Here is a 19,384-nt window from a genome sequence, read left to right on the forward strand (position 1 = left end):
TGGCTCTGGTTGCAACAGAGCGACGCCCCAGGATGGGCAGAGCATCGCCCCTGGTGGGCATGCCGGGTGGATCCCGGTTGGCACATGTGAGATTCTGTCTGACTGCCTCCCCGTTTCTGGCTTCAAAAAAATACAAAAAAAAAAAAGTGTTATTTTTTTACTTTGGAATTTGTCATTTTCATAGATCATTAATTTTTCTTTTATGATATCTGCTATTGCTTTTAACGTAAACCACCTTTACTTTCTCAAGGATTTGATATTTACTTCTATTATCCTCTTCTTTTTCTTAAAAATTATATTATTAAAAACTTTGTCATTCATTCATGGCAAACTGAGTCTAAAACAAGAATAGTGATTTATTCAGCTCTACCTCAGGATACTCTTTTATCAGATTATTTTCATCTTTTCAGCCTTTAAAAATAGATAAACTATTTAATAGAGGTGACACTCAGGGGAGTTTTAGAAACTGAGCAGTGAGCGGAGGGTGCCAATGCAGGGACTCCGAGGGCTGGGCAAGGGCTGTTAAGGGGGGACGGTTAAGGAGGGAGTCTGTGCAGGGGCAGCATTTAATATTGCACACTGAAGGAGATATGGCAGCCAACTGTAGTGTGATTTGGGGCTACCTTATTATTATTATTTTTTATTTTTTGTATTTTTCTGAAGCTGGAAACAGGGAGAGACAGTCAGACAGACTCCCGCATGCGCCCCACCAGGATCCACCCGGCACGCCCACCAGGGGCGAAGCTCTGCCCACCAGGGGGCGATGCTCTGCCCCTCCGGGGCATCGCTCTGCGGCGACCAGAGCCACTCTAGTGCCTGGGGCAGAGGCCAAGGAGCCATCGCCAGCGCCCGGGCCATCTTTGCTCCAATGGAGCCTTGGCTGCGGGAGGTGAAGAGAGAGACAGAGAGGAAGGAGGGGGTGGGGGTGGAGAAGCAAATGGGTGCTTCTCCTATGTGCCCTGGCCGGGAATCGAACCCGGGTCCCCCGCATGACAGGCCGACGCTCTACCGCTGAGCCAACCGGCCAGGGCCTACCTTATTTTTTTTTTATATGAGAGGAGTGGAGATAGATAGACTCCCTCATGTACCCCAACTGGGATCTGCTCAGCACTGCCCCCCTTCCTGTCTGGGGCTAATGCTCAAACCAATAGAGCCATTTGGCTGCGAGAGGGGAAAGGAGAGAGCAGGGGGAAAGGGAGGGGAAGAGAAGCACATGGTCACTTCTCATGTGTGCCCTGACTGGGGATCTAACCTGGATGTCTGCTTGCTAGGCCAACGCTCTATCCACTGAGCAAACTGGCCGGGCCTAGGACTACCCTCTTTTGCTATAAAGTACATTATTGGGACAATTGCTAGAACTTTATTGCAGTGCAAGGATTAGAGGTAGTGATATAATATTAATTTCTCAATTTTGTTATTCATATTATGCTTTGTAATATATTTTAGCTTATTTATATATTAGGAGAATGTTCTTGTATTTAGGAAATATTCACTGAAGTATTCTGTGTTGATAGGGGACAATGTTTATAGTTTGTTCTCAAATGGTTCAGAGGAAAGATTATTGTAACATTTGCAACATTTCAGTAAGTTTCAATTTCTTTCAAATAAAACCGTTTTTTGAAACACTTCTTTGTTTGTTTGTTTGTTTATTTATTTACAGAAGCGGGAGGAGCAGGAAGCATCAACTCCCATATGTACCTTGACCAGGCAAGCCTGGGGGTCGAACTGGCAACCTCAGCATTCCAGGTTGATGCTTTATCCACTGCACCACCATAGGTCAAGGCCTTGAAATACTTTCAAAATACTTTTGGTATAAGTAACCACCACAATCATCTTGAACCATTAAAAAGACATTGGCAACAACAAACTCTTTCAATCAAAAATAAAATTCTTGACCTGGCTTCCAGTTCATGGAACAGGCAGGCCCTGGCTCAGCAGTAGAGCGTCAGCCTGTTGTGTGGAAGTCCTGGGTTTGATTCTCGGTCAGGGCACACAGGAGAAGCGCCCATCTGCTTCTCCACCCCTCCCTCTCTTTTTCCTCTCTATCTCTCTCTTCCCCTCCCGCAGCCAAGGCTCCATTGGAGCAAAGTTGGCCTGGGTGCACTTTGCCTGGGCGCTGAGGATGCCTCCATGCCCTCCGCCTCAGGTGCTAGAATGGCTCCGGTTGCAACAGAGCAATGCCCCAGATGGGCAGAGCATCGCCCCATGTTGAGCATGCTGGGTGGATCCCAGTAGGGCACATGCGGGAGTCTGTCTGTCTGCCTCCCTGCTTCTAACTTCGGAAAAATACAAAAAGTAAAAAATAAAAAGGAATATTTTCTTTAGCTCTTTCTTGTACACAATAGTGAAGAAAAATGCAGTGTATGATAAGGCAAGTGTTTTCATGGCAAGGACAAGAACCTACTTTTTCTTGAACATCTTATTAGGTAATTTGTCACTTGGAATGTAATACATATTTGTAATATTTTATTTATTTTTTATTGATTTTATAGAGGGAAGAAGGGGGGCAGAATATAGATCTGTTTCTGTATGTGCCCTGACTGGTGATCAAACTGATAATCTCTATGCTTTGGGGAGATGCTCTTACCAAACAAGCTATCCAGCCAGGGCAGCATGTAATATATATTTAAAAAATACACTCCATATCCAACTTTTTGTGGAATTGGATTTGACTCTTTCTTCCTCCCCATCTTTACATTATGGTTATTTTCAAATATACAAAAATAGAAAAAGAATCATTGAACAGTGGTATACCCTTCACATAGATCCAATGATTGTTAACATTGTGCTATCTATCTATCTATCTATCTATCTATCTATCTATCTATCATTTATCTATCATCTATGTATGTATGTATGTATCTATCTATACATTATAGTCTATGCATGCTGCTACACCAAAAATACCATAGATTTTGTGGCTTAAACAGCAAACATTTATTCTTAGGATTCTGGTGTCTGGAAGTCTGAGATCAAGACAACAGCAGATTCAGTGTCTGGTGATAGCCCACACATTATTCATGGAATGCTGACTTCTCGCTGTATGGAGAAAGGGGATTATGTATCAACATACGAATTTCCTGGAGGTGCAATAATTGCATTCAGTCTATAGCATCTATCTTTTATGAAGCATTTGAAATCAAGTTGCAGACATCATAACAGTTCACTCCTAAATAATTGAGCACAAATTTTCTAATAATATGCTCTTACAACATAATCTCACAGTATTAATTATCCATAAATGAATATCAATAGATTTATCCATATCATTAATTATTCCATTAAACCAACTCTAATATACATTTCACATTCAGTCTTCTCCAATTGTTCTAGAATGTCTTTTATAGCTGCATTTCGGGGAAACAGGATTTGCAATACTCCATTGCTTTTTCAGTAACTTCAATACCCCCCCCCTTTTTTTTTTTTGCGAGAGAGGGAGAGAGTGAAAGAGAGAAGGATAGACAGGGAGAGACAGGAAGGGAGAGAAATGAGAAGCATCAATTCTTCATTGCAGCACCTTCGTTGTTCGTTGATTGATTGCCTTCTCACATGTGCCTTGATGGTATGTGTGGGCGTGTCATGGGCTCTCCAGCCCAGCCACTGACTCCTTGCTTAAGCTTGGGCTTCAAGCCAGCTACCTTTGGGCTCAAGTCAGCAACCATGATCCTGTGGTGGGATTCAAATAATTTAACAACTGGTTCTCTGTTTTCAGTACAAAAAAAATGATATACCGAAAGGTAGTTTATTGTTTCATGCATTTACCGTAATACTTAAATTACAGTAAGAACAATTAAGAACAATAAAAGAGGTACACAAAACTAGATTATGTTATAAGGAAGAGTTTTAAAATATTAATGAAAAATATTAAATATAACCTGATAAAAACAATAAAATTGTAATTTAAGATATTTCCATATTGCTTCTTGATTGGCATCCTAACTTGCAATTTTTTTCACCTATGGATGGACTGAGCATTAATATGGGCGTTTAGAATACGCTGTTGTGCAGATGAACTTTAAAAAAAGAGTAAGGAATGTAAATTTGTGATTTCCACATTGGGCATTTGTCCAGGCATCCACCTTAGAGAGAACCCTGATTACAGAAGCCATTTTAACAACTGGTTCTCCCAACTCAACAAAAAATTAGGTATAGGTTCTCCCGAACCAAGGTGAACCCGCTGAATCCCAGCACTGCCATGATCCCACGACCCCTGCTCAAGCTGGTGAGCCCGCGCTGAAGCCGGGTTAGTCCCAGCTCAAGGAGGGGACCTCGGGGGTTTTAAACCAGGGTCCTCTGAATCCCAAGCTAAACCTCTATCCACAGGTCAACCTTCAATCCCTTACTTTGAGGAACAAGACTTTGTCATACAATTCACTTTTGCGCACCTTGGAGCAGGGTATGTATTGGAGCAAAGGAGGGGCTTTGTGAGGAATGTCTTGTGCCTGGAAGCCATTTCAAAGGAGTTTGAGGTTGGTAGGTAAATAAAGACAAGCTCATCCGGATCCCTAGTAGCGACTGACTTTCAGGCTAACAACAAATCAACATTACATCTTCAGGAGCTGGCCAAAGGTAGGGGTCCTCAACTGCCGCCAGAGGGCGCAAGGCGCGCGGGGCGCCCGGGGGTGGGCGCGGGGCGCGCAGTTAGCCGCCCCCTCCCCGCGGCGGGGCGCGCGTGCGCCGTGCCGGGCGGGCGGTGGAGGGAGCCGCGATGGAGGGCCCTCTGACTGTCCGCCAGGTAAGTGGCGCCTCTCTGGGTTGGGTTCCCAAATGGTGGTTTTCCAATTTTCTTCGCGATGGTTGTTTGAAGCCTCTCACATTATGGTCATTAATACCTCCCTTCCCTTTCCTTGATGCTTTGGGGAGTAATGTGAGAGAAGTTGTGGCCGAGGAAGCAGGTTCCTGTGCTTCCTGCGAGCCTGTCCCCTCTGGGCCACGCTGGGAAGGTCGCTTCCCTGTGGGCGTGGAGTGCAGGAATTTGGTCCTGAACTGTCCTGTTCCAGATGTTTCACGCAGACTCGGGCTCATTGACTCAGGCTCCATTGTCGTGATTCTGACCCCATGTCACGTTGATCCAGTCTCACCCACTGCCCCCGATCAGCTCTTGATTGAAGGGCTCAGACTAGAGAGTTTAAATCACTGTGCTGTCAACTACTGTTTTTGGTTTCAATTAATTTTGTTTAGTAGCTTCTTTGGTAAACCGAAGGACTTGTTGAAAAATCAGAGTGAAAGCCCACTTTTGTTTCAGGAATACCTGTATTTCTGACCACTATCTCATAACTTTTACATTGGTTTTGTGTATATATTACTTTTAGAGAATTGTAATCAGTGCAATACTTTTGAATAGCTTTTTACAGTTTCCAAAACGGTGGAGGCACTCATATAATTGTTGAGTGAAAAAATGATGAATGTGCTATTTCAGTTGATTCTCAGCACATTATGAAATAGGCAAGGTGGATATTCATAAACCTACTCATTCATTCAACTAAAGGGGTGGTTAAAGTAGGTTAATTATCAGCCATTATTATCTGAAAGATAAATTATAAGTAAAGACATAAAATAATACCAATAATAATTAGACAAATAATACAATAATTAACAAATAAATATATAATTACACATGAATTAATTCTGTGTTTCATTTACTCACAGCAGCAAATTTTTGCCAACCCCTGTATGTCTTCCACTCTGGGTATTTGGGATAAGATGGTGAGCAGCAAAGACATGACAGGCTCTCCATGAGCTTATTGTCTAGACTGGAGGGAATTATTACTCCTACTGTACAGTGGAGAAAAGAGATTTAGAGAGATTGATAGCCAATAAGCTGACCACACAGCTAAATAAGTTAGAGAGAGAGGATTCCGTGGTAGCCACTCTACAAAGCCAGAACGGACCCCTTCCCAAAATCTGATTTGGACTTAGAAAGTGGTGATGCCTCATACACACTATGAAGGGTATGAAGAGGTTTATTCCTTGCATAGAAAGGCTTGCTACTTCTATAGTCATAAAATAAAAAGGAAAGAGCAGAGCAGGGCCAGGAAAGGAGGCTGGCTCCAGGATTTTTATTGTGGTTAGGGAGTCGAGTCAGTGTGGGGTTCCTGTGTGTGGCCGGGGTGTTCTTGGTTTGACACTCCTACCCACACCAAAGGGGAGAGCACCCGAGCTTTCTTACCGGAATTCCATTTGAGGGACAGAGAGGAAGAGGGAGGGGTGGGGCTTAAAAGCTCAGTGGTCAAACATTAAAAAAAAAAAAATTGAATGAGACTCCTTATTATAATTCACCCCTGATGTTTGATGACAGAACTGTACCATTTTCCATTTAGTTGAATTTGAACTTGTTTCATTAAGCCATCATGGCTCTGTGTGAGGCCTGCAGCTTGAAGCTGGTAGGGAAGATGAAAGTTCCATTGAATGCCTCGTTCAAGGTTCTAATGATGTGTATTTTGAGAAATAAAATGAATGCTTTGGTCACTATGAGTAATGTTTGGAACTCTCATGGGCATAAGGAGTGTCTTGGCAGGGCTGTTTTATGGCTTTTGTATATGTAGATACTTATGTGGCCTTGATTTATTTTTTGAGTATCTGGGAAGCAAGAGAGTTCCAGAGGTCTTTACCCTAAAGGGCGCGCTGCTCTCAGGGAGGGGCCCGAGTCTGAAGTCTGGACAGATGTTCGGAGGGCTCTAGTTGTTTTCCAGAGCACTCAGTGTTAAGATGACTGTGGTAAGTTCAGGCAGTTGTGCTGACACTTGGTTAAGGGATAAAAAGCAGTAGGTCTTCAGTGAGCTTCCTCCTGTGCAATGGCGGTGATGGTGTCCCCCGAATAGCAAGTTTGTCCATTGAACTTCAAATAGGAGTTTGAAGAGTACAAACTTCTGTTGCTGTTCACCCATCAAGTTGCTCCCCAGGAGAGAGGTTACATCTTCCAACATCATGACATCTGATAAAGGAATGAGGACAGGGGAAGCCATGTCCTCCTGCAGACGGGATGTGCCAGGGCCCAGATTTGGTTCTATTCTATAGAAAGGAGGCATTGGTGGCTGTGTTGAGCTCGGACGGTGTTGTTGCTACTGGGACCTAAGGCATGACTGGCAGTTGGGGACGGAGCGTCACAGGCTCTGTTTCCAAGAGCCCAGTGTACTGGGAGTAGTTGCTGTTCTACTGGCCTGGAGTGTGGGGCTAAGGAGATAGTTTCTTGCATCAGAGGCTTGTCGACAACTTAGGGACATTATGGGTTAGTTGCTTTCCCATGCCAATGGTTACGTTATAGAGCTTAAGAACCCCAAGATTAAGTTGAGCTTGAATTAATACTATAATGTGCTACACGGGTGCCTTGGGAGCTTTTCCCTGCAGCCCTGAGGACGAGCATTTTTGTTAAATAGAGGCCTAGGTGGCGGCACAGCAGAGGTATTTAAGAACTGTGTGTTCTTATAATGGCTGCTCCCCTTTTTTCTCCTCTTTTTTTTTGACTCCATAATGACTGCTCCTTCATGAGTGACCACTTGTTGGGCCCAAATCTTGCATGGGCTAAGCTTTGCCCCTGCGCGCTCTGTAGATTGCAGACCAATGCCTAGTTGAGACATCTGATTCATTTATTTTAACACCATTGTTTGAATAAACCAGACCTAATTGACCAATTTCTTTACCAGTGGTCAGTGAGGTTGTTTGCAGTTTTTCAGTATTACAAACATCGTCGACTCCATGTGCACATTACATTGCTGGGTTGTAGCATTTACCCGTCTTAGGCTCTACTAGGCATTGAACATTATTCTCTAAAGAGGTTGAAGCAATCCTCATTCTTGTTACTTTTCATTTTATTTTACTGTTTGTTTCTTTAGCTGACTGAACTGCTGGACTAAGGACTTTGTTTTATTTACTTTTGAATCCCTAGTGCCAGCTAAGCTACCTAACAAATGGTACCACTTGGAAAATTTTTGCTGCAGGTGTAAATGTATGAATTACGGAAGCAAAAACACTTTACTGTTTTCTTTTCTTTTTTTAAATTTAAGTGAGAGGTGGAGAGATAGACACGTGCATGTGCTCCAACTAGGGTCCACCCGTCAACCTCCACCTGGAGCTGATGCTCACACCAAACTATTTGTATCACCTGAGGTGGACACGGAGCCGTCCTCAGTGCCCAGGGCCAATGTGCTGGAATCAGTTGAGCCATGGCTGCAGGAAAGGAATCAGAGAGAGAGAGAGAAGGGGGAGGTGTTGGGGAGGAGAAGCAGATGGTTGCCTCTCCTGTGTGCCCTGACTGGGAATCGAACCCAGGACTTTCACATGCTGGGTTGTCGTGCTAGCACTGAGCCAACCGGGCAGGTTCAGTACCTGTTTTCTAAAAGCTTATATGTTGTCGGCCCTGGCCGGTTGGCTCAGCGGTGGAGCGTCGGCCGGGCGTGCGGGGGACCCGGGTTCGATTCCCAGCCAGGGCACATGGGAGAGGCGCCCATTTGCTTCTCCACTCCCTCCCTCCTTCCTCTCTGTCTCTCTCTTCCCCTCCCACAGCCAAGGCTCCATTGGAGCGAGGATGGCCCGGGCGCTGGGGATGGCTCCTTGGCCTCTGCCCCGGGCGCTGGGGTGGCTCTGGTCGCGGTGGAGCAACGCCCCGGAGGGGCAGAGCATCGCCCCCTGGTGGGCAGAGCATCGCCCCTGGTGGGCGTGCCGGGTGGATCCCGGTCGGGCGCATGCAGGAGTCTGTCTGACTGTCTCTCCCCGTTTCCAGCTTTGGAAAAATACAAAAAAAAAAAAAAAAAATTAAAGCTTATATGTTGTCTTTTTCAAGTTAATTTATATATTGTGAACATTATGTCTTTTTTTAAAATAAGCATTTCTCAATAAGTAATTTAAATGGATTGATCCTTGTTTCCAGGTAATAAACAAAGGGGCTTCAAGCTATGCCGGCGAGTCACAGGAGGAGTTAGAGGAAAATCCTGGTCAAGTGGTGGATGAGAATACCCAAACATCAGCTAAGAAACAGGGGCCGCATTTCCATAACTGGAGTGGTGACTGGAGCTTTTGGGTAATATTTTTTCCTTGTATCTTCATTTTAATCTTAAATGCAAATTTCTGTAAGTCTACAGCAATTCATATATTGTTTATAATATTTCTTATTAGCTTCTAGGTTTTAAATATTTGTTTTAGTCTGGAGGCCCAAAGACATTTCTGCTTATGCTGTCCTGTGGCCACTAGGATGCACTGTTGTCTGATTGGATGGAGTAGAATTAACCTCTTCAGTTTTCCTGAGAGAAAACTACACCTCAGAATGGGATTCCGCTTACATTGCTGGTCACTGTATTGGCAAGAGACTGACATTATACAGAAACCATATTTCTAAATGTCACTGAGAAGCCAGCTATTTTACATAATTTTGATTCAAAGAATTAGTTCCTGTCCCTAAAAGGAAGTTTAGCTATTTTTGACCTGTAGTGTATAATGATTGTAAGAGAGGTTTTAAAGTTAGTTGTTTCAGATTCTGTTTGTACTGTGCTCACTTGGTTGCATAACCTGGATATGCTCAGGCTTCCCCACTGTACACTGAGGCTGCTGCTTGTCGGTTAGGTGCATAGAGTCTTTGGTGAGAACAGTTCTGTTACCATATAATGCTAACATTTATTACATTAAAGGGCTCATTCTGAATCTAATAATTCTGATGAGAATTATGAGCCATTTGATAGAATAGTGCAACTATAAGTGAAACTATGTAAGACTATAAGGCAATATAGGCCTAGTATTAATTCATTAGAAAGTTGATCTCTTGAGGATTAGGTATACTTGGTAGCAGAATTTCTAATCATTTCAGAGGAGTCCAAAAAAGATATGATTAACAGGTTATAAGAATTAGTATAGCCTGACCAGGCGGTGGCGCAGTGGATAGAGCATCAGACTGGGATGCGGAAAGACCCAGGTTCGAGACCCCGAGGTTGCCAGCTTGAGCGTGGGCTCATCTGGTTTGAGCAAAAAGCTCACCAGCTTGGTTGGACCCAAGATCGCTGGCTTGAGCAAGGGGTTACTCGGTCTGCTGAAGGCCCGCGGTCAAGGCACATATGAGAAAGCAATCAATGAACAACTAAGGTGTCGCAAGGAAAAACTGATGATTGATGTTTCTCATCTCTCTTCGTTCCTGTCTGTCTATCCCTCTCTCTGACTCTCTCTGTCCCTGTAAAAAAAAAAAATTAAAAAAAAAAAAAAAAGTTAAAAAAAAAAAAAAGAATTAGTATAAATACCGTCAGTCTGTTCATAATTAGCAGCTCAGTTATTGAATGTTATCGAATCTTTAGATGAATAACAAGTTCTTCCTATTAAGAAGGAAAATATTTTATTAGTAAGAAATATTTCAAAATAACTATATACCTTAAATATTATATCATCTATATTGATTATTTTATTTTTGGTCACATTTCGAGAAAGTTTTTGACTGTTGAAGTGTTTTGACCCTTCTGCACTTTGAGTTTTATAGCTTATGTTATAGATCAGGAACCTTTATAGTCCCAAGGGCCGTGTACAAGGCTAAAGAGTTCCTGTGGTGACTCTTGGCAAACTTGATGTAAGAAACAGGGCAAAGCAAGGAAAGGAAAAAACAGAGGAGTGAGGATTTAGAGATAGAAAGAGGTAGAAAGAAAGAAGTGTGTGTTCTCTAGCTTTGCAACTCGAAGTGTAGAATGGAGCGAGAATATTTGGCCTCACGTGTCAGTTGATTAAAAATGCAGAATCCCGGGCCCAACCTGAGACCTATTGAGTCAGAATCTTCATTTTCGCAAGATTTCTAAAGGATTTGTATGAACACTTAAATTTGAGAAGCACTGGTTTAGAGTGATGAAGTTCTACTTTGCCTCAGTTTTAGATCTCTATGCCGATTGTAAGCACCTTATTTTGAGGAATTTTATATGGATTCACGTGAAATAGACTTAAAGACAAATACAACATCTCAGAAATTTTACTGACTTTTCCAGAGGTTACTTCTGAAATCAAAACTATCCAAACTCAGAAGCAAATAAAGAGAAAAAAGAACCTGAATAGCTAAATCAAAGTTCATGCCTGTACGCATTATAAGTGGAGAATTCCTCAAGTCTTCATTTGGAATTTCTTTAATATATTTTTGACAAATTTTTACAAGCCTAATAAATACATTGGTTCCCTTTTGTAGTGGAATGGAATATTGAAGATAAGGGAATTACTTGGTAGTAACACATAGACAGTAACAAGAAATGACAGTAAAAGCTCAAAAACTGTAGCAACCTTGGCCTCGTCAAGTGGAAGCCAAAGGTCTGTGTAGTACTACTATAACTGGCAGAAATGATGACTAAGAAGTCTGGAAAAGCCTGACTTGTGGTGGCACAGTGGATGAAGCATTGACCTGGGATGCTGTCCTCCCAGGTTCGAAACCTCCCAGCCTGAGGTTGCTGGCTTGAGCACAGGCATATCCGGGTTGAGCATAGGCTCACCAGCTTGAGCATGGTGTCACTGGCTTGAGCTCCGAGGTTGCTGGCTTGAGCACAGGCATATCCGGGTTGAGCATAGGCTCACCAGCTTGAGCGTGGTGTCACTGGCTTGAGCTCCGAGGTTGCTGGCTTGAGCACAGGCATATCCGGGTTGAGCATAGGCTCACCAGCTTGAGCGTGGTGTCACTGGCTTGAGCTCCGAGGTTGCTGGCTTGAAGCCCAGGGTCACTGGCTTGAGCAAGGAGTCACTAGCTCAGCTTGAGCCCCCTAGTCGAGGCAATATAAGAAGCAATCGATGAACAACTAACGTGCTCCAACTGCAAGTTGATGCTTCTTATCTCTCCCTCCATTTCTCTCTCTCACTCGCTAAAAAAAAAAAAAAAAAAAAAAAAAAAAAAAAAAAAAAAAAAAGTTCGGAAAATAATGCTCTTCTTTTCTGCCAGTTTAAGTCCATCTACTTCTACACCAGCTCCACAATGTTGCTGTTTTCATGTTCTCCCAACAATAAAGTAGGAGTTGAATGAGTCCAGTAAAATGGTAGAATCCAAAATCAACACAAGGAAGACCACTAACATTAATGGGAAAGTATTCATGAGGCACATGACTTGGTCCTTAAGCAAAAAATTATAAGAATGTCAAAGCCATTTCCCTGGAACATTCAAGGAATCTAGATTTGTGTCTTTTCAATTTTGGAAGCTTTCTACCAGAAAGGATTGATAACTTTTTCAAGTTTTAATAGTATATTTAAAGAGTTAAGTTCTAAGGACCTGGAAAATTCACTGTGATAGAATAACACATATTCTGGCCTGGCTAACTCAGTTATTCCACACAAGTGGACTTAAAGGGTGCGTAATATAATTGAAAAAATTGGGGGTTGGGAAGAAAACATTTGGGATAAAGTATATGCTCTGTCTCTGGTGATTTCATCTTGTGGTGTCCTTGAATATGTTGTTAAACCTGACTGGCCTCAGGTGACTCACTTATAAACTTAGAGATTGGGCTACAGTATTTCCAAAGTTGGCATGTCTTGAATCAGTGGGAGAAAAAAGGTTATGGCTGGCAAGTGCTCATAACTTGCAGTACCAGTAGCTATGTGTCAGTCATGAAATCCTCTGGGCATGCGCATCAGGAATATGTTACAGGGGAACACCTTTTCTTAAGACTGTCCCAGTGATAAAACGTTTGAGAAGTGCTGGATAAGAAAACCTGCTGTTTGTAAGATTAGAAAATGTATATATATTGATAGTTCCCCATAATGAAAAAACTGTGAAAACTTTAAAAGAGGCAAGAAGGTGAACCAAAGTTTAGTAAAGTTTTTGTTTTTTGCTGAGGTTGATTTCTTTTAGACCTTATTAATTTAATCTTGTGCTACTTACCAGATTGGCTAGTGTCTTTCTGACAGTAGGACTTAATTTTAAGGAATACGATTAAATTGCCATAGCAATTGACAGTGAGATCAACAGCTACAGATTTTCTGTTTCAGTCCTATAATATAAAGATAGGAATATTGTTATATTTGTTTTAATTTTTTTTTTTTTGGACAGAAACAGAGAGAGAGTCAGAGAGGGACAGATAGGGACGGACAGACAGGAAGGGAGAGAGACGAGGAGCATCAATTCTTTGTTTCAGCATCTTAATTGTTTGTTGATTGCTTGTTCATTGATTGCTTTCTCATATGTGCCTTGACTGGGGGGTCCATAGCAGACAGAGTGACCCCTTCCTCGAACCAGTGACCCTGGGCTCAAGCTGGTGAGCCTTGCTCAAACCAGATGAGCCTGTGCTCAAGCTGGTGACCTTGGGGTTTCGAACCTGGGTCCTCCGTGTCCCAGTCCACTGTGCCACCTCCTGGTCAGGCTGTTTTAATTTTTATTTTAAAATGAAAATATTCAATCCTTGTGTATGGGAAATGAGTTTCATTACTAACCTTTAAATCTTAATGTCACAATACAAATTATGTGAAATGAATTTTTTTTTTTTTGTGATAGAGACAGAGAGAGACAGAGAGAGGAACAAACAGACTGGAAGGAAGAGAGATGAGAAACATCAATTCTTTGTTGTGGCGCTTTAGTTTCTCAGTGATTGCTTTCTCATATGTGCCTTGACCAGGGGGCTACAGCAGACCGAGTGACCCCTTGCTCAAGCCAGCGACCTTGGGTTTAAGCTGGTGAGCCTTGCTCAAACCAGATAAGCCCGCGCTCAAACTGGTGACCTCGGATTTTGAACCTGGGTCCTCTGCGTCCCAGTCTGACGCTCTATCCACTGCGCCACTGCCTGGTCAGGCTATGTGAAATGAAATTTAAAAATAAAGTTAAGGGTAAATAAATATTTGAGCTTTTGCCCTTTAACTGTTAGAAAAGATCCATTGCAAAAGAAAGAACTCCCAACAACTTTTGTTTTTCCAATTAAAATAAGGTTTATTCCAGGTGGACTAAGGTCCCAGAGGAAAGCGTACAGAGATCTGCAACAGATACGTTTGTTTAATGTAACTTCCCTTAGTGATGTAGAGCTAGCAACCGTTGGGAGGAGAAAAGCCCTTAGAGATTTTCTGTTGTGTATGTTTAGAAGACGACATATTTACCTGGATATTTCTTAAATGTAAAGCACTTTGGATCAGGTAGTTAACATTATGCATTCATTTATACCTTGGTATTTCATTAATAATAAATTTCCCTTAAAAATATTTGTCATTATTTATACTTTTCTCCTTAATAGCTAATTTAGTTGATAATTTCATTTTAAAACTGGAGGGATTTCTAAAGTTTTCTGATTGTGTAACTAAAAATTAAATTTGTTTAGGGTATGTTTTATTTTTAAATAATTGTGTATTTGGAAATCTTCACAAATTTACATAGAATAAAGAAGATAAGAAATCTCAGTTCCCTCAGATCTTTGACTTAGGAAGAGAAATAGGAAAAAAGAAAGATGGAGTAGGGAGGGTTTTAAAAGAGGTTAGAGGTCAAATTTGTCATTTCTTTTATATATTTGTTCCAAAACATTGTAAAAATAAAACAGGTCTACATTTTGAAACAATACATATGTACAAATAATAACTAGTATATTTATGTTTTAATAGAAAATATTTAGATTTGAATTTTTCTCGATCATAGTCAAGTTTTTCTAATTGTACAGGAAATCAGAAGCCTTGATTCTGTACTTTATCATTTCATGTACGTTATCATGGTCATGTTATTCACAGGTAAGCTTTCATTCTTGTTAGTGGGAGGGGGGGTAAAACTTGTCACAGACTTGGTTTAGAAGTCCATACTGAGGATTAATTCATGTTTTACTGCTAAATTTAAAAAAGCCCAAGAGGACCCTGGCTGGTGGCTCAGTGGATAGAGTGTCAGCCTGGCGTATGGATATCTTGGGTTCATTTCCAGGTCAGGGCACACAGGAGAAATGTCCATTTGCTTCTGCCCCCTTCTTTCCCTCTTCCCCTCCCACAGACAGTGGCTCAATTGCTTCGAGCATGGCCTCCAGTGCTGACAATAGCTCTGTTGGAGCCCATCAGCTTCAGGTGCTAAAAATAGCTCAGTGCTTGAGCATTGGCCCTAGATGGGGTTGCCAGCTGGATCCCGATAGGGTTGCATGCGGACTCTCCCTCACTATCTCCCCTACACACACACACACACACACACACACACACACACACACACACACACACGTCCAAGAGGATTAATTAATATGTTAGTAACATATTTTGTCAACTTAGAAAAGAAGTTTTGATAATCATATGCTGCCGTCCAAAACATATCTTGGATTTATTCAACCTAAAAAGGATATTTTATATTTTCACTTTGGTAACTGATTAAAGAAATCCTCATTTTCCAACTGTATGTTAGATTAAAAAAACACATCTTATTCAATTAAAAATTTTAATTATAGATAGATACTGTCTGAAAGCCTAGTTATCTTTTAATACTTTTAGATTTAATTAGGAAGGAATAGGAACTAACATTTTTAGAACTGCGAAGACAGGACTATTTAACTTAAAAGCTTGTCTGCTACAAAGTCCTTAGAAAGGTTGGATGAAATCTTATAAACATCTTGAAATGCATGCCTGGGCTCACAAAATAGCAAGGGAAATACCTAAGGGCTAAAAAAGAAGAGAGAACTGATTACCAGAGGTATAAGCACATAAGCTTAATACTGAGGCAACCCTGAGGATGTTATTAGCTTCAGTAACTAAAGCTTTAATGGCCGCATTGGGATAGGAGATGGTGCCTTAGACCTGTAGGAATTGAAACTGTGAACTGTTTATAAAGCCACGACTCTTGAAGGGTTAGTTATACTCTCTGTGAAAGGTAGACTAGGAAAAATATCCACCTACTAATGCAGGCTACAGACAAGGAAGCTTATCTATCTAAACTTGGGCTTGGGGCCATGGTGAGGTTGCTTAGTTGGTTAGAGTGTCGTCCTCATATGCCAAGGTTGCAGGTTTGATCCTGGGTCAGGACACATACAAAAATCAACCAATGAATGCATCAGTAAGTGGAACAACAGAATATATTTCTTTCTCTCTCAAATCAATAAATAAAAAGATTTTTATAAAAAAACTTAGGCTTGGGGTGGTGGGGTAGGGAAGTCCTTTTTTTTTTTTTTTTTTTTTTTACAGAGACAGAGAGTCAGAGAGAAGGATAGACAGGGACAGACAGATAGGAATGGAGAGATGAGAAGCATCAATCATTAGTTTTTTGTTGCGCATTGCGACACCTTAGTTGTTCATTGATTGCTTTCTCATATGTGCCTTGACCGCGGGCCTTCAGCAGATCGAGTAGCCCCTTGCTCGAGCCAGTGACCTTGGGTTCAAGCTGGTGAGCTTTTGCTTAAACCAGATGAGCTCACGCTCAAGCTGGCGACCTCAGGGTCTTGAACCTGGGTCCTCGGCATCCCAGTCTGACGCTCTACCCACTGCGCCTCCACCTGGTCAGGCAGGGAAGTCCTTTTGAAAGCATATAACTGTAGTTCATCTCATGAAGTTTGGGACTGGAGTTTAACACTTTATGAGAAAGCAGAAGGAGACTGAATAAATATCGGAATGAGAATGGTTTAAGATGCAAGGAGAAAAATAGAGAAGTTCATTAAATAAATGGAAAGATACCCATATGCATGGATTGGAAGATTTAATATTGTTAAGATGGCTGTACTCCCCCAATCTATCTAACCTACAAATACACTGTCATCCCTCCCTATCAAAATCTCCGCTGGGTTTTTTTTCTTGCAAATTTACAAACTGAATCTAAGTTCACATGGAAATGCAAGGGGCTCAGAATATCCAAGACAATCTTGAAAAAGAGCGAAGTTGGAAGATGCACACTCAGGGGTGGGATTCAGCCAGTTTGCACCAGTTCAGCAGAATCGATACCTAATTTTTTGCTGATTTCAGAGAACCAGTTGTTAAAATGGCTCTTGTAGGCCCTGGCTGGTTGGCTCAGCGGTTGAGCGTTGGCCTGGTGTGCGGGGGACCTGGGTTCAATTCCCGGCCAGGGCACATAGGAGAGGCGCCCATTTGCTTCTCCACCCCCCCCTCCTTCCTCTCTGTCTCTCTCTTCCCCTCCCGCAGCCAAGGCTCCTTTGGAGCAAAGATGGCCCGGGCTCTGGGGATGGCTCCTTGGCCTCTGCCCCAGGTGCTGGAGTGGCTCTGGTTGCAACAGAGCGATGCCCCGGAGGGGCAGAGCATTGCCCCCTGGTGGGCAGAGCGTTGCCCCTGATGGGCGTGCCGGGTGGATCCCGGTCGGGCGCATGCGGGAGTCTGTCTGTCTGACTGTCTCTTCCCATTTCCAGCTTCAGAAAAATACAAAAATAAATAAATAAATAAATAAATAAATAAATAAATAAATAAATAAATGGCTCTTGTAATTAGTGTTCTCTCTAAGGTGGGCACCTGGGCAGCCACTCAATGTGGAAATCACAAACTTACATTCTTTACTCTTTTTTAATGTTCACCTGTGCAACAGCGTATTCTATGCACCTGTAGTAATGTTCATTCCGTTCATAGGTGAAAAAAATTGCAAGTGAAGACGTGAATCAAGAAGCAACATGGAGCCTGACCAGGTGGTGGCACAGTGGATAGAGTGTCAAACTGGGACGCGGAAGACCGAGGTTCGAGACCCCAAGGTCGCTAGTTTGAGCACAGGCTCGTCTGGTTTGAGCAAGGCTCACCATCTTGAGCCCAAGGTTGCTGGCTCGAGCAAGGGATCGCTCGCTCTGCTAGAGCCCTATGGTCAAGGCACATATGAGAAAGCAATCAATGAACAACTAAGGTGCTAAAACGAAGAATTGATGCTTCTTATCTCTTTCCCTTCCTGTTTGTCCCTGTCTGTCCCTCTCTTTGACTCTCTCTGTCTGTCACAAAAAACAAACAAACAAAAAAAACCCCAAAACAATATGGAAATATCTTAAATAACAGTTTTATTGTTTTCTGTCAGATATTATTTAATATTTTTTCATTAATATTTTAAAACTCATAATTTAGTTTTGTGTACCTCTTTTATTGTTATTTAAGTATTAAGTGCATGAAATAATAAACTATCTTTCATTATATACTTTTTAATACTTAAAACGGTCACTAGGGCAGAGAACTGGTTGTTAAATTATTTGAATCCCACTACTGTGCACATTTCTTGATTTCAAAGCTTACTTACTACAAAGCTACAGCAGTCAGGACAGCATAGCCCCGAATGAGACTAGACATGTGCAGTGGTGGAATAGAATTGAGAATCCAGACATAAACACTTATATTTATGGTCAGTGGATTTTGGCAAGGGTGCCAAAGCAATTTAATGGAGGAAAGAATAGTCTTTATGATAAATAGTGCTTGGACTAGACATCCACATGCAAGGGAGTGAATTTGGATCTCTACTTCACACAATATACAAAAATTAACCCAATATATGTCATGGACCTCAATGTAATAGTTAAAGTGATAAAAATCTCAGAATAAAACATAGGTGTAAATTTTCATGACCTTTGGATTAGGTCATAGTTTCTAAGATATGATATCAAAAGCTTAAGTGGAAAAAAGTAAAAATAGGTAAATGGTACATCAAAAAATTATAAACATTTCTATTTCGAAGAGCTGTTAAGAAAATGAAATGGCAAACCATGGAATATAAAAATGTATTTGCAGATCAAATATGTAAAGATCTCATAGCTCAACAATAAAAAGACAACCTAATTAAAATGGAGAAAACTTGACTAGATTATTGTCCAAAGACATAAAAATACCAATTTCCAATAAGCACATGAGAAGATATTCAGTATCAATAGTCATCAGGTAGATGCAAATCAAATTATTGTTGTAATGGGATATTATTTCACACACTTTAGGATGAGCACAATAAAAAGATATTAAGTGTTGGTGAGGATGTGGCAAAACAGGGACCCTTAGACACTGTTGGTGGGAATGTAAAATGGTGCAGCCAATTTGGAAAATAGTTTGGCAGTTTCTCAAAATGTTAAACATAGCCCTGGCTGGGTAGCTCAGTTGGTTAGAGCATCATCCTGATGCCTCAAGATTGTGGGTTCGATCCCCAGTCAGAGCACACATAGGAACAGATCGATTTTTTTGTCTCTTTCTTTCTCACCCTTACTCTCTCTCTCAAATCAATAAATAAATTTTAAAAAATGTTAAACATAGAGTTACCATATGTTCTAGCAATCTCACTCTTGGGTATATAGCCAAGAGAATTGAAACATGTTCACACAAAAAATTGTAAATGAATGTTCATAGCGACCCCAAATGGAAACAACCCAAATGTCTATCGGCTGCTGAATCCATAGGTAAAAAAAAAAAGGTATATTCACGAAGTGGACTATTATTCATCCATAAACTAGAGTGAAGTTACGTTTCTTGCTAAAGCCTGGATGAATCTTGATTCCATTATGCTAAGTGATAGAATACAAAGACCACGATATTGCATGGTTTCAGTTATATGAAATTTCCAGAA

The 19,384-nt window shown here is 41.5% G+C and overlaps 1 protein-coding gene and 1 non-coding gene across 2 annotated transcripts in view; one reads left to right on the plus strand and one right to left on the minus strand.

Moving 5' to 3' along the window:
• Positions 1-955: 955 nt before the first annotated feature.
• TRNAD-GUC (transfer RNA aspartic acid (anticodon GUC)) lies at positions 956-1,031 on the minus strand. The gene has a single exon. It is a non-coding gene; the product is annotated as a tRNA-Asp (tRNA).
• Positions 1,032-4,678: 3,647 nt separating this feature from the next.
• GRAMD1C (GRAM domain containing 1C) overlaps positions 4,679-19,384 on the plus strand; it is a 107,909-nt gene continuing 93,203 nt past the window's right edge. The window contains exons 1-2 of the mRNA XM_066347398.1: positions 4,679-4,735; positions 8,867-9,016. Coding sequence (XP_066203495.1) covers positions 4,709-4,735; positions 8,867-9,016 — 177 coding nt within the window. The 5' untranslated portion in view covers positions 4,679-4,708. The remainder of the gene's footprint in view (positions 4,736-8,866; positions 9,017-19,384) is intronic.

Source organism: Saccopteryx leptura, chromosome 8, assembly GCF_036850995.1.
Source record: "Saccopteryx leptura isolate mSacLep1 chromosome 8, mSacLep1_pri_phased_curated, whole genome shotgun sequence".
In the NCBI taxonomy this organism is placed as follows: domain Eukaryota; kingdom Metazoa; phylum Chordata; class Mammalia; order Chiroptera; family Emballonuridae; genus Saccopteryx; species Saccopteryx leptura.